The sequence below is a fragment of the Poecilia formosa genome, unplaced genomic scaffold, assembly GCF_000485575.1.
Source record: "Poecilia formosa unplaced genomic scaffold, Poecilia_formosa-5.1.2 Scaffold250, whole genome shotgun sequence".
In the NCBI taxonomy this organism is placed as follows: Eukaryota; Metazoa; Chordata; class Actinopteri; order Cyprinodontiformes; family Poeciliidae; genus Poecilia; species Poecilia formosa.
In genome coordinates, this window is record NW_006800189.1 from 231,319 (window position 1) to 247,186 (window position 15,868).

Here is a 15,868-nt window from a genome sequence, read left to right on the forward strand (position 1 = left end):
ACTTATCTACACAAGAAGGAGGCAATTAAGCCATTTCATTCCAGTGTTTGTACCTGTGGCACATCTAAAATCTGCAGGACAGCGGGCCTTGAGGACTGGAGTTTGACACCCCTGCTTTAAATTGTTACATTTACCTGTGTTTAACTTGTGTTGATTTATCATTTAAAATCTCATTAAAATAAAATTTTTGGCACAAAAAGTGGAAAAACTCCAAGGTTATAAATAGTTCTCTACATGTTTCCCTGTTTCATCAGTTTCTGCGATGATTTAGAGCATTTTACATTTTTCTGTAAGCTGTTTGTTGACATTTGCTGAAATGCAAATATTTTATCAAGCTCTAAAGGCACAATATCACCGGAGGAATAAAAGATAATAATCCAAAAACTCAACAGAAAACAAACCAAAACATGAGAGTAAAGGTTCGTAGGCGTCCTCACAGAGATCAATTTCTCTACCAATCATGTTCGGACCGGTGAAGTCTCACTGGGGATCACCTGCAGCCATGTTTGCAGAGCCTCGCCGGCTCGTCAGCGCCGATTTTAACATCCACAACCAGACACACCCAGCACAGCAGGAAGCCTTCGCAACATACTGCACATCACTTTCACACAGCAGTCAGACATGAACACAAAACAAACAACCAAACTGTATTAAACTGGTAAATTAAAAAGAAAAACCTCCATAAATGATGAGTGGTGGAAAAATTAATCAAATGTATGAACTCTGGGATTATATGCAGGATTTGTTCCACTGATAAAGCATTGAAATAAACAGTTCATCCCTACTTTCTTAGTATTAAGCACATTTTATTCTCCTCCTCTCTGCTTGACTACATTTTAATTTTATTATCAGTATGTTCAGTAACTGCCCATCAAATATGATTTACACAGTAATAAAACTCACATTTAAACAAAAGAGTAAAAGAAGGAAAATGTTAAGATGGTAATAAAAAGTAAGAGATCAATTTGTTACCCGTTCCAGAAGCCAGGACATAATTCAAGTCAAAATCCTGCTGAGAAATCACTCAAACTTCATTTTTTTGCTTTTGAAACTAGAGTTGGATATCATCATTGTCTCCTTGTATTGGACAGGATGGGAAAATGTCCACAGATAATCCAAAGGTGGAAAAGTTAAAATACTAAGTTAGGCACCCAGAATACCGATGAGGACAGACGCAGGCCAGGAATGAGCTCTTAGAAGGAAATATGTTGAAGTTTAAAGTTTATAATGAGCTTTAAAGTCACCATGCACAAATGTTTGACTTCACTTTTGAATTTAAATGAACTGAATTCAAATCTTGCTTGAAACGAGGCATTTTCCATGAGATCACAGCTCTAGAAACCAGACCACAAATACTTGGTAAGATTTTGTGTTTTTGCAATAAAATACATATATTCCTACTTATCTCTTCCCCAATAACTCCCTTTGGTGATTGCAAACATTTCTCCGTCTACCACGGAGTGGCTGACTCATTCTGTTTTGTTCATTCATATGTTATCGTTGATGGGTTTCCTTTTGACGTAAATGGATTCAAGGGTTTGCCCAACACCTTACTCAGTCCGCTCCCATTAGCTGCGCCTGTCCACTGCCGCCTACACAGGCCATTAATACCCAAGTGACAGTTCCACACAGTGACATGATTGTACCTTTTCTTTGCAAACAAAACCTGCTGGCTGTGATTCAACTTGTCATGGGTGAAATATTAATGTACAATGGAAAAGTTTAGCTAAAAGTTTAGTCTTTGATCTATTTGAAAGGAGCAAGGACACAAACTGACCGAGTCTGAAGGAGGATTCTGGGAAAAGACGAGCAGCTCCTCTACCACAAAAAGAAGTGGCAGACAGTTTTATTTTTCCAGACTAGTGTGTGATTTTGTGCCACAGTGAGCTTTTTATTTGCAGAATTTAACTTAGAAACCTCTGAGACAAATAAATGTATGATGTTGAAAAGCTACCTTGAACAGCAAACATGAGCTCTTTGGGGTCGACCACTGGTGTCCGTTTTTCTCGACTCTTCTTCCCCGCCTTGCGCTGACCTCGCCTCTTCTTGCTCTCGCCCCAAAGATTGGAGCCGCCATGCATGCTGGGAATGTTGAGGATAGCAATGCCTTCTAAGGAGATACTGCTAAGGTCCAGAGTGACGCCATCACACTGTTACAGATGAGAAGGAAAACAGAGGGGAAGATGAAATTAGCATGTTATGTATAACTGTTAACCTCTTATTAATGGAGCAATAAGGAAAAGGTTTCTTACTGTTGTATATTTTTTTCCACTTATGAAAAGTGGCTGATGCAGCAAAGTTTGATCTAGTTCATCCAGTGTTTAGGAATGCTAATGCTAATGTCAGCATGCTAACACCCAGAATAGTGAGATTGCTAATGCTAACTTTAGGAAGCTAATGAGTAACTACTGGTGCTTTTTCACTGGCAAGTCGCGCTCTAACGGGTTAATGTGCGGTTCGGTTCTATAGAAATCCACTGCTGGCCCAAACACAATGATAAAGGTTCAAATCAGCTGATTATTTCACTATAATTACATTAATTACATTCCAGCACTTTTTTTTAAACAACATAAACCAATAGCCATGCATAAACATCATTATTATTTTTTAATCCAAATGAAAAAAATAAAATTCACATCACAAGTTAAGAATATGTAGTTCCGGTGTTTCACACAGTCGATGCAAACAGCAGCTCCCTCAGAAAACTGACCACAGCAGGACGGTTTCTCTCTTCTTTATTACTGTCTGCATGTCAGAGCGGTTAGCTGCTAGCAGCGATGCTAATTCACGGTCATTCTGCAGCAAAAGTTAGCGCATGTGTTCCTGCGCTGCTCCTGATTATTCTCATGATAAAACTAAATGTTGGTTTTTGTAGTTTTCAGTGGTGTAAATCACGAGCCAATCAATGAACGCGATCAGCTGTAGATCAAATCGTTTCAGTGGCTGCCAAGTACGACTCTTTATAATTCCTGTTATGTGACACTGATGTCCAGTTTGTCATCATGCCGCTTCAAAACTTTAGCAATGCTGACAAACCTCACTAGCATTCACCAAGCTAACAACTGTGTTAACCAGTTAACTTGCTAATGTAAATATTAGCTTACTACGGTTAGCATTCACAGTTAATAAGCTTTTCTGGTTATGCTAACCTACTCATAGAGGTAGCTTATACATTAGCTACCGGATAGCTAATGTGGCTATACGGTAAAGTGCTTTGAGTGGTCAGGATAGCTAGAAAAGTGTTACATAAATTTAATTTACCATTTAAAGCCAGATTATAAGCTAGTTTAAGCTAAGAAAAGACCATTGTAAGTGTCCTCTGTTAAGTCTAAAAAGCAGAGTGGATTTTAACACATCTGATCGGCTCATCTACTTACTTGCAGCTCAATAGTATTGCAGTTACTTATAGAGCGCTAATTGATGAAGACCTCTACACTGTGTGGATAGCTCTGTGAAGATGGAAGATGAATTGTATAGACACCAGCTTCATTATCACTCAATATCGCACACAGCAGGGTCATGTTGGGCTAATTACCCGAGTGTTGAACTGGGGATCTATGAAAAGCAGGCGGGGAGTTGCAGAGATAGCCCTCACACGTCAACACATTTTCTGAAGCTGAAACTACCATATTTATGGAAAAGAGGATGACCAGAATATTCTTTAGCTGTGCAATCATTCTTACCTTAAGGCCAGTTTAATATTCCCATTAATGCAGAGAAAAGATTAGTTTTTCAATTCAGAGAGTTCATAAGAAAGGAAGATAAAAGCAGGCACTTTTATGATGTTTTTCTTTGCTTTTGTTCCTTTTCTCGCATGGCTCTGTGCAAAAAGAATAGTTTGATTTACCTCCACCTCCAAGAAGTCATGGAGCTTCTTACACGTGGCCGAAAACGTCTCCGAAGTGCCGAACTCAAAGTACCACAGCTTATTCTTTGTTCTGAAGAAAAGAAAAGAAGCAGGAACTGTAAAGGGACCAGGAATAAAAGGTAAGCGGAAACATGGGGGTGTTTTCTTCACATCAAAATCTCAACCTTATGCACTTTACTGTCTCAAGTCTACTATATATGAAGACAAATACATCCCGGCGCATCAATGTTTGACTCCAACTTTAAACAGATTTTCACCTTTAAACCACTGACTCATCGTTCTAGAGGATGCATAATGTGTTTCAGTAATTACATATTGAATCATAATGGTAATCTGTGGTTAAGGGGGCCTTTGACAGGACACATTATGCAAACCTAGAGATGCAGGCCCAACAATGAGGCACAGGGTGGAGCATGAGAGTTTAATCTACCTGCTCCTGCAATTAACAGAGGACTGGGGTGCTGCACCCCTGGCTTCCTGCAGCACACACTCCCAGCTGCTAATGCTGATGATCAATGACCTTGCAGGGGTGAGCCACCATCTGTCTGCATGCTGCCATGACGCTTTCTCATGACACCAATCAAACGTCAGATATTTATTTTCTTATACACAACTTACTCCACTCCATAAAACATTTTTAATGCTACCTTTGTTATCTTTTGACATAAGTTTGATGTACATTATCTCCAAAAAATCTACAACAGCCCAGACATGCAGGACTCAACAGTAAAAAATGGCTTTCTCTTAGTTGGATTTAAAGCACTACAAGCAAAACGTATTAGTATACGCAGAGTAACAATCATTGAACTATTGATTTCCTCATTAGGACTTTTGTCAGGACCATTTAGCCACTTTATAAATGAGCTTTCATTAGGGTACTTGCAAGGTAGCCCCACTCTGGGTTGATTTATAACGTGCAACATGGTCAATATCAGTGGAGGTGGGGGGACACAAACTGAAGTGGCTAAAAGCCAGAGAGTGACGATGGACGTCATTGTACCACCCGTATAATCTCAACAATCAAAAGAAAGCCAAGAGAGGCAGGAACTCTGGCTGGAGCAGGTTTGCAAATAAGCAAATGAGGGTGACTACTCTGAAAAGCATATTCAAAGCTTGTGGTTAACAGCAAGAAGAAAGGCGGACACATTACAAGCACTTTTTGGCTTCGGTTGAAGCCAACCCGATGCTTTTAAGGGCTGATGAATGAAGATATGATGATTGTGGTAAATTCAATAGTTTTTAATTTCTGGTGGAGTTCAAAGCAAGTGGTGATTATCTGTTCTTCAAACAGAAACACTCTTCATATGACCTGTCAGCGCATTATAATTTTTGGGTTTGATTACAGGCTACGCTCTATTATTTTTCACAAAAACAAGCTTCAGAACACAAGTCGATGAAAATCTTAGTCATAATTCATTTCAATTACACAAGATCTAAACTTTTTCACTTCTCAAAACATTTCAATGTGAAAAAAACTGAGGTATTATGGTTAAGTAGCCAATGTGGGTCCAAAATAGTTTATTCATGGAAACAAAATTAACTTGGGTTAAAATGACAATGATAATAAAATGATAAATTATACTTTAACTATTTAAAAATAAGTATTTTATCTACTTTATATATATATGTTTTTCTCTTTTCATCAGCTTATTCTATTGTGCCATCGTTTGTGACCAGCACTTTGGTGCAGTTTTAAACCTGCTTCTAAAAGTGCTATAATTTGACATTGACATTTAGCCTTTCTGGATATTCCATCACGTTATCCTTTACAAGTATCAAGTGAAGGCTGATGTATTAGGTTAAGCATAAAACATTTTCTTTGTTCCTCCCTGGACAACCTACTGCTGGCAGGGAGTTTGCAAGTGTAAACTAGAAGATTTAAGCAAATCCTTAATACTTTCTAACCCTTATAACACTTTTCTCCAACCATTATAAGTTAGCAAAAAAACAAAACAAAAAAAAAACAATGCAGTTGATATAATTTCTACTTAATTTGAGTTGTATGATTTCCAACTTTGTCTTCTGACATATTTAAACAGAATCAGAGTTGGCGCACCAATCCATGGTTCTTTAAAAGTTTTAAAAATTTAAAATGTATTCTTAATCAGCTGCTTTTTAGTCATAATTGTAATGAAACTATAGGAGTAAAAAAGTCAATCAGATCAGTTTCATTGAGTCAGGCTAAGTTGAAATACCGTTCTTGAGAGCAAACAGGAGAGAAATAAACTGATGTAGATGCAGTTAGCAAAGGCTGCCACATGTTCTCCGATGTGCTTCGTTTTCAGAGCTAAAATAAAACTAACTTCATGTCAACCAGTAAAAGTCTGACTGCTGCATCTCTATTTATAGGCTGTTTTTATTTATATGAAAACCTGTATGAGAAGAAACTGGGTTGGGATGAGAGATTGCTGCATCTCTTGAGCAACACATATTTTGACCAATTAATTTAATAAACTAGATGAGACTGTGTTGTATTATAACTTGGAATGTTCCAATCTGTTCCTATAATTGGATTGCACAGATTAATTTAATTTAATGCTTCTGGTATGAATTGGGTCTGTTTGTCTGGTAAATTGTCCTAAGACGACATTGGTTGCAAATTAGTCCCAAATAAACAAATTGAGTTTGAAATTGTTAAATAGGACAAAATATCCATAAAGTGCATGACCACACTGTAAATTTAACACAGGGGGCATTAGAAATGTTTATTTGCAGTCAAACTATTTTATTTTAACAAATCAGAATAATATAAAGATCGTCTCATGACTCTCAAATGTTGGTACAAATTTGAGCCAAATCTCGGTGTAAGAAGAAATGCAGTGAAAGACAACAACTGACCATCCTATCGATTCTCACCACTTAACCTAACAAGGACACCATGGCAACAAATCACTCCATGAGCATGTTCATTAGGTAATTAGGAGCATCTCATTGGCTGGATCAGATTGTCGTTTGTTTTCTGCCGACTGATGCCAAACACCGGACTCATCTGATTTGAGAGAGGAGAGTCTTCGACAGTGGCCGGCTTGTCTTTGTGGGACAGATTAATAGGGAGCCCATTAGAGTCGGATGATACTTTTAAGGTGGATTAGGAGGCCACTGTTTTATGGTAGGTGTAATGAAGGTGAACATAAAGTGTCCATTTACTTAAACCGCTGGCAGACATTAGAGTCCTGCATCTTCCCAGGACATTTCAGAAGTTTTGTTATTTTGCTTTCTGAGAACAACTGAGTGAAGACATGAGAAGCGTAACGTGTGTTTCCAGTCATCAGAGTGGCTTCTGCGTCTTTGTTGTGATTGTATCTCCAGAGTATCGATGCAAAGCATGCCACAGTAATAACTTTAGCGGTCTCCATGCGAGATCAGATGGAGTCGGCCCCAAACACAACAGTGACTCGGGTTTCCAGCGACAGTGAGGTGTTATTTATTTGCACAAACAAATTTGTAAAACAAAACCGAAAAAGAGAGGGATAAATTCAAACTTTGTGGCTCAGATAAAACAACAGCAGAGCTCTTAAGTGCACATCAAGCTTTAGGGGAAACGGCAGCATACAAGAAACAGAAGAGCTGTTTAAGAGAAGGAAGAACAAACGGTGTAACTCACTGTTGTTCAAGCTTACGCTGCTTGGTCACCATATTAAAGGATGTCAGAGACGATGAACTCCAGTGTAGCATCGCTGTCCTGCGGCCACAGCACCTTCAGATGCACTTTCCACTGGCCACTCCAACCGAGCAGGACATACCCATTGATTTATTTCCCCCTCTGACACTTAATCTAACCCACAGTGATCTACGACCTTATTTTCACACTAATTTCTTCTTGATCAGAGGTGATAAATATCGCATTGACATAACCAAGTCTTTGTGCATTGCATCAATGCACTGTTTTGTTTAACATGACACCGCCTAGAGCTCTCTGACTCGAATGGCAGTTTGAGAAATGACTTGAGCTGTGTTGTCTTGCCTAAAGAGATTCAGCAAACATCCTGAAAAATGTAGTTCTCGCTGTTGCACTGCAATGATTACAACACGCTGGTTTCTTAAAAACAATACATAAATTGCTAAGAAGGCTTAGGGAACTTCTTTGTCTTTGAAAAATCAGCCCAGGAAGAATTTTCTTGGGCAATAAACAGTTCAAGTCAGAATAACAGCAAAACATCTTTTGAAGATGCTGGTTGAGGTTGATGCTGATCACTGTGAACATACCGTATTTTCCGCACAGGATTATAAGGCGAACTGTCGGCTTTTGAGGAAATTGAAGGTTTTTAGAGGCGCCTTATAGTGCGGAAAATACGGTAATTGTCTGGTGGTTTGGTGAAACAAAAACTGAAGTATTTGGACGTAATGACAGTTTCAACACTGGCTGAAAAAAGGGAGAAACTTTAGTATCATGGAATAGATTGTTTCACAAGAAAACAACCAAGTTAAGTGTTGGACACAAACTGATCTTCCAAATTAACAACAATGACGATAATCATTACAACCAAATTGGCCAGGTCAGACAAGGTCAACGTTTGGGATCCATCACAAAGCTCTGATCCAAGTCCAACAAAAAAAAGGGTTGAAACCTGACCCAGTTTCACCAGTTTGGTCAGGAGGAATGGGCCAGAAACCCAGCAAACTGTTGTGAGAAATTTGTGGAAGAAAAAACAAAAAGTCAAACATATGTTCAAAAGCAATGTGACCAAATACTGAGGAAATATATGTAAACTTTTGATTTTGAAGAAGTAAACAATTCTCCTTCTCATAATCCCAACATTAATAAAACTGACAGGGCGTCTTGTCACTTGAAATCCAAATAAGTTGCTGTTGGTCACGACCCCGACTCATTGTTTTCACCCTCACGTGAAAATGACTTCAAACAGATGCACAATTATACAAGTGTTTGTTTTTGAAAAGCATTAGAGCCTCCTGCACAACCAACAAGAATGCAGCAAGTGGTTTCTGGACGGTACATCGACATCAAAACACACGTCTTTTCCAGCAGCCATTGTACAGCGCATGCAGCATTAAAACCAGCTGAGCAAACATGCTGGAGCTCAGCTTAAGTAGCTAGGTGACAGGGGAAGCTCTGCTGGGGTTGCCAAGTAACAGACTGGGCTTTGCTGGGGTTGCTAGGTGAGGTGCAGTGCCTGCTGGTTTGTGATTCTACATTCAGAAGGCTTTTGAAATAGCTCATTTTCAAGACACCAAAAATCCAAAAAGCAACTGGGTGATGTATTTTTAGGCGCTTGGACTGTTTGAGAACCAAATGGAAATATAAAAAATGTGCAAAAGAAGAATTCTAAATGTAATTTAATGTCAGACAGTAAATAGAAAAAAGTTATTTTTCTGTACTGTGTGTATAAACTTTTGGTTTCAGCTATATATGCTAGTAAACACACCTCAGATTCAATGTGTCGATCACTGTTTTCAGTGATCGTCAGATGCTCCGGTCACTGCCTGATAACTCTCGCTTTCCATGTGATATGACCACTAGTGCCCTCTGGTGGTCGTTCCAGACCGGCCCTCTTCATGCAATATATACAACACATCTTTCACTGGTCTGCATGTAAACAAAAAAACAAACAAAAAGTCAGGTGTAAAACTTAGCTTATGTTACTGATTGTATTCTGTTTTTCATTTTATCCTTGAATGTTGCACAAATACTGTAAAACAGTTGAGCCACATTTAGTTATGTCTACTATTTACTACTCTAAGTCAAATAAATTCAGCCAGTTTTAGATTTTGAACCTAAATGTGAGTTTGTGGAAGATAAATTTACAGCATTAAGTTCTATTAACTTTTTACTAATTTTGTCAAACCTCCAAGAGTTGAATAAACTTGCACTTAAAAACCTGAAAGAAAAAAGAGACAGGAGTGGGAACCATTTCCCAGAATGCTTCACAGCATGTTTTTGTATCCTGATGGAGGTGCGTTACATTGATCTGACTCTGTGTGCTTTATTAATGCAAATGTTTATTTTAAAGCTTGAGGATAATGTCCTGTTAACACTGAATGTTTTTGAGCAGAATTTAAATTATTCTAAAGTAACATAAGTTTTAACTTGATCATGTGAGTAAATAGAAAAATGTGACTCTAAAACGAGGTGAGGGCAGTTTTTTTTCTTGCTTATTGTGAAATTTAATTATTTGGTTTAAGTCACAGCATTAAGTTAAAACTCACAATTCAAGATTAATGGACGTTGAAAGAAAGTTTAGACAACTTGTCTCTTGTTGTTAAATTTACTTCATGAAGTTTAATTTCTGAGTTAAAACCAAAACAATTTTCTTGTTGACTTAAGTTGCATTTTCAAGGCAGCAGGTGGATTTTCATTTTCAAGTTAAACCACCTTCAAATGTTTTACAGTGTAGTCTTGCCTGTACCAGTTCTCTCTTGGGCTCATTTATGTTTGCGTGTGTGTGTGTGTGTGTGTGCTCCCACTGAGCTGAGGACAGGGCCACAGGTGAGATCCCTCTAAATTACACACAAGTGGTCATTAATTATAAATGACACTTTGGTCACATAAACGATTTCATCCTCAAATGAGGTCTGAGGGCGGCGGCTGCAGAGGTCCACCATGCAAACCTCTCCCTGTGTGAGGGTGTGTGTGTTGGTGTGTGTGTGCATGTGTAATATAAAGTGCTATCACCTGTGGCCCTGTTCTCAGCTCAGCACGAAATACACACACATTTGCATGGGCGTGTTTGTGTGTGTTGGTGGATCGGGTGGCCCCAACCAGCACATGGCGGGGCTTTGATGAACATACTCATTATGCTAAAGAGAGCTTCATGCCTGGGCTTCCCTGTGCCTCCAGGAAAGGTTAACGCAGGATGGTTACACAGCACAGCAAGAGGCTGTGGGCGCACGGGGGTGGAGAGGCTCCAGAGGAGAGCGCTGACAGTGTTAGAAGTCTCAGGACCAAAAATAGACCTGGGTATGCATAGCAAATATCAGGGGAACATCAAGGCGCGGCGATGGATGCCACAGAATAAACAAACGCTTCAGGTGAAGCCACACCTCAGCTGAATCACAAATCAAATGTTTTTTGGTTTTTTTTACCCCCTCACAGATCTGATATTGTTTAATTAGTGTGAAATATGCAGCCAGGTTTGTTTTCAAACAAAACTAGAAATGATTCAGATCCCAGGAGGGCAAAAATGAAGCATTCTGAGAGAAATCTGGTTAATTATTACCTACTTATAGTTGTCATTCTGGTCTTTGAGCTCATCTACAGGTGGGCTGAGTTATGCAGTACGAACAAATTAATCGCTTCACATCAGTCCTGCCCAGCCAAATTACAGTCATTCGGGACGCTTTGAAACCTCCGTCATCTCATCAGAAAGAACCTTATTTTGGAGGAAGATGAATGTAATTGCGACAATTAAGTTTTTCCAACATGTTATTACCAGTACCATCGCAGAAAAGTATTTCACAGATGCTGAATTAAAAATTACACAAGTAGCAGAGAAGTAAACATATATAAAATAGAGTGTAACACTGGAGCCACTGACGGATAAAGTCACATATTTTAAGGGTTGTGGTTGAAACATGATTATTTATCAAACACTGAAACCAGAAAGGGAAATATTGTGTGTGGAAAAACCAAGTACACCTCTTGATTCAACAGCCTAAAGAATCGTAAGCAGCAGTCATTTCCTTAAAGACTTTTTGATTGGAGAATGTTTGGCCTGCTTTTCTTTCAAACACTGGTTCAACTCACTGAGGTTGAGACAACAAAAATTAGGTTGAAGTCTGGCCTTTGACTAGGCCATTAAAACAGTGAGATTCTTTTATTTTACAGCCATTCTGTTTCAGGTTTGGATAATTCTCCAGTTGGGTTTAGAATCTGGCATCTGTTTCAAGGAGTGTTCTCACTTTAAATCCAAATAGGCTGCTGCTGGCCACGCCCCCCAAATCAATGTTTATATTCACACATGAAAATAGTTGCAAACAGATGTGGAATTATACAACCCTACTCTCTGAAAAGCAGTAGTAGAGCCTCCTGCACAATCAACTAGCATCCAGTAAGTGGTTTCTCAACAGTAAGTCAATAATAAAACACTTGTCTTTTCCAGCAGCCATTGTACAGCACATACGATCTTGGGTTGTTATTAGAAACATTTGAGACCCAAATGGAAGTACAAAAATGTGATGGGTCCCATTTAACAACCCAAAACAGCTAAACATTGAGGGCCTTTAAATCTAGTCTAAAAACCCACCTGTTTAGAGTTGCTTTTGAAACATTATAAATTAAACATCAACAATGTGAAGTGTAATGACGGCAAAATGAAATGCTACAATTGTTGACTGTGTGTTCTATGACTTTTGTGTTTCTATGATGTAAAGCACTTTGAACTGCCTTGTTGCTGAAATGTGCTATACAAATAAACTTGAATTAAATTACAATGCAACTGTAAAAATATAAAATGTAAATATAACGCTTCATTTTGAAGGTTTGAGTTGAATTCAGAGTCAAATAAAGATCATAACTTAACTCACTTTTATGCGTACTACCTGGACTTTAACCTGTAATATTAAGTGAATTCCAGTAAACACAGCCAGGTAGAGAAAAACAACATCAAAGTGCGTCTTAATTTTCTTGAACAACTCTTTCTCTTGCTTTTCTCTTTCCCTGTTTATCTCAATATTTCCCTCTGAGCCAGAGATTAGCATGTAATTACATGGGAGATGATAAAAAGAGTGGGGTGGATGGGTGGGAACGGAGTATTTCAACAAGCCGGTCGAGGAGGAGGAGGAGCGGCGTGCAGGGAGGGAAGAGGGCGCAGCCTTCGTCACGGCCCGACTGATTGTCTACTTTTAATCCTCGACCTCATTATCACCTCCAGGTCCGGCAGTGGCAGTAAATGAATCTATCTGCTGAGTGTCAAATCTTCACACCTTCACCCTGGTAATCACCCCAAGGTGCAAATACAGAAGATGGATAGAATAGGAGAAATGAAGTGAGGCCGAGAGAGAAAATGCATGCGACCCTTTCGTTTCATCAACAACACTCCACCTTCACGTTGAGGGTTGTTGTTCAATTTTGCTACTCTGTAATTTAAGATGATCAAATATTTTGCTCAGAGGAAACGGAGGCTAATTTCAAGGAGTCAGATGTTATGTAAAGTCAAATTTGTTTCAAGCTATTTTTGATGTAAACAGCATTCTTATAAGGTAACATAGTTACTTCATTGGCTGGAAAACACATAATACCTGCCTTTAGGTACAGTAGAGAATCCATGATGATGTGGGCCTGTTTCTAAACTGTATAATAACATGAACCTTCTTTAAAACTCTGGTGGCGTGTGCTGATAATATGGAGTCACAACCTGGTCTTTTAGCAGCATAACGATCCAAATTAAATGGAAAAATTCAACACAGAATTAGTCAGACACACATCCATCACCCTCTCAGTTCTTAGAGCTAAATCCTATCAAAAACCTGTATGCAGAGCGAAAAAGGAGAGACCCAGGAATGTTGACGGTTAAGAGAGATTGTGTGTAGAAGAATGCTGAAATATTATTCTCTCAGAGAGAAATACCAAAGGAAAAGACTGAAGGTATTGTCACACCCGATAATCTGGTGGACTTGGTTTGATTTGTTACATTTTCAGCTGGAGAGATTTGTTTTCACACTGCACTATCAAACTAACTAAACTGTTTGAAAAACCTGGTCCCCTTCTCGCCTGTGGAGGCTATGCATCAACAACTACAGAAGGAATCAACACAAAGACCTCAGAAGAAGACATGAGTACAATTTCCTTCTTCACAAAATGTAAATAAAAATGGAGTAACAACTGATTTTAGAGGCTGTAGGATTCTTCTTTTGTCTTCCGCAAGAAACAACGAGGCATTTCTCCCTCTAGCACATTTGTTTTGGTTGTGTTTACCCAGAATGCCTTGTGCTATTGTTCACTCCCTGCTTTTGGAGCGGGCTCCGGTCCACTTGGCATAACATCAATTAGTTTTGCTTGTGTCGCTGCAGATTTTAAATTCAGCATATAGGAACTCCAGAAAAGTTTCTTATGTTTATTATGTTAAACAGATATCTATAGGGATTTATTTAATTTTGCAGTCCACCTGCACTAATTTCTAGCTAACACACCTGCCAACGCCATTATGAAATTGTCAGAGAGTTTTCTGAGGCAGAGCTTCCAGCTGCAGGAAAATGACTCTGATAAGTTTGATTAAACTTGCAATGGACATAAAGCCCTTTGGACAAATCTAACAAAATCTCTGCTACCTTGAAAAACTATAATCATGCATTATTGAATTGGCAAGGATAGTGTGTAATAGAGAGATCCTAAACTCATTCCCCCTGCGTGAATTATTAATTGAATTCAAATAACAGACAGAATAATTTTCTTAAAATATCTCAATCATTTTTCACATTGGGCCAACCGGGATGCAGAGTGCCTGGATCCAGACACCAAGAACTGTATTTACTAACATCTGTACTGTAAAGTGAACTCCATAACAGTTGCAACGCCTTGTTTTAATCAGAACATTTTAGCTGATTTTTCATTTCCTGCTTGTTGTCTTTTTTTAATTCAACCATTGGTAGTCATTAAAGCAGGGGTGTCCAAGCTGTGGCCCCGGAGCCATTTGCAGCCCCCTTGTGGCCCTTTGTCTTGATCACAGAACAAAAATAACCTAAAAATTTGTTTTCTGGTTCAGGCATTTGATGCAGATCCACATTTAAAATCAATGTTGGTAAAATTTTCATTGATGCCGGGGCATTCAAAAAAAAAAAAAAAAGGTAAGAGTGAGCCATAAGCTGTTTTTTTGCTAAAAAGACCAAATAAATAAATAAATAAATAAATAAAAAAAATAAAAAATCAAAAAAAGATTAAACATTTAGGACATGATTTCCCTTCTACAAAAACAACAAACTGACTGCTCTGCTTTTTTAATTAAAATATTTTATTTTATTTATTTAGCAAGTAAAAATACAATTAAATAGTTTTTGCATTTATATATAAAAATACTACAAAATTTGTGACCCCCAGAGTAGTTGCAATTTTATATTTTTGGCCCCTGTGCCAAAAAGTTTAGACACCTCTGCATTAAAGGACACTCCAGTGTTTATTCCAAGCGGCTTTCTCTTCCATTTAAACCATTTCTCAGGCTCATCATCATGTTCAAAATGGAGAGGAAAAGCTGGTTATATGAATGTTGTACTAAGACCAGAGTAAAATATGATAATGAGTACAAATGGGATTATTAGGAGCCTGTGTGTCATCAGTCTGACTGATCCACGACGTCAAACTAGCCAAGCAAATTCAATTAGGCCTGCAATTACTCCCTGGCGTAAGTGGAGACGTATTGGATGATGTTAAATATTGATGGAAACACAGACGCCACATTTGTTCATCTCCAAAAGGTGAACACATCTCCTCGAGATAATCACAAATGCTAAATACATTGCCTGTCCACAAAGAGCAAATATGAAGCATGTTGTCACGAACACGACCTGCAAATGAACTGCAGGTATATTTAGACCATACCTGGTTGCTGAGACATTTTATTTTTAGTTTGATTTAAATGAAAACTTTCAGTTTGAAATTGTCAATCTTGCATGCGAGTTATTGAAAAAGCTTCATTTCAATCTAAAAATAATCTGCAGCTGAAGAAAATGAGCTAGTCCTTGTTTACTGGGACTGCAGGTAGATAAGCAAATGTTAACTTTGAATGACTTTATAATTCTTCAATCTATTGACTCTTTGCAACTACGTCAATAAATAATTTGAGGCGCCATAATGGACGTCGGAAGTGAGGGATGGGAGTATTGAACAAAGCGACTGAAATTATTTTCCAACGTGGTTTTGCCAGTTTATTCATGGCTCCTACTTGTTGGGAGTCGAGTTAATTTGTCTGTGAACGCAACACACCTGGTTGGGGCTTATAGACGACGGTATATAGAAATGCCTGGAACAGCTAGCTTAGAAACCGACCCATACCTCCTCCCTCATGACGTGTTGATCAAATTACCGACTTTACCTGAATTAACAGTGCATGA

At 38.5% G+C, this 15,868-nt stretch overlaps 1 protein-coding gene across 2 annotated transcripts in view; it reads right to left on the reverse strand.

Annotated features, from left to right (window-relative positions):
* The window catches only part of dgkb (diacylglycerol kinase, beta), a 64,878-nt gene that overhangs the window by 7,794 nt on the left and 41,216 nt on the right, over nt 1–15,868 (reverse strand). For both annotated transcript variants that reach the window (XM_016680645.1, XM_007569866.2), the window contains 2 exons: nt 3,848–3,938; nt 1,955–2,150 (listed from right to left, as the gene is read on the reverse strand). In XM_016680645.1, the coding sequence (XP_016536131.1) occupies nt 1,955–2,150; nt 3,848–3,938 (287 nt within the window). The remainder of the gene's footprint in view (nt 1–1,954; nt 2,151–3,847; nt 3,939–15,868) is intronic.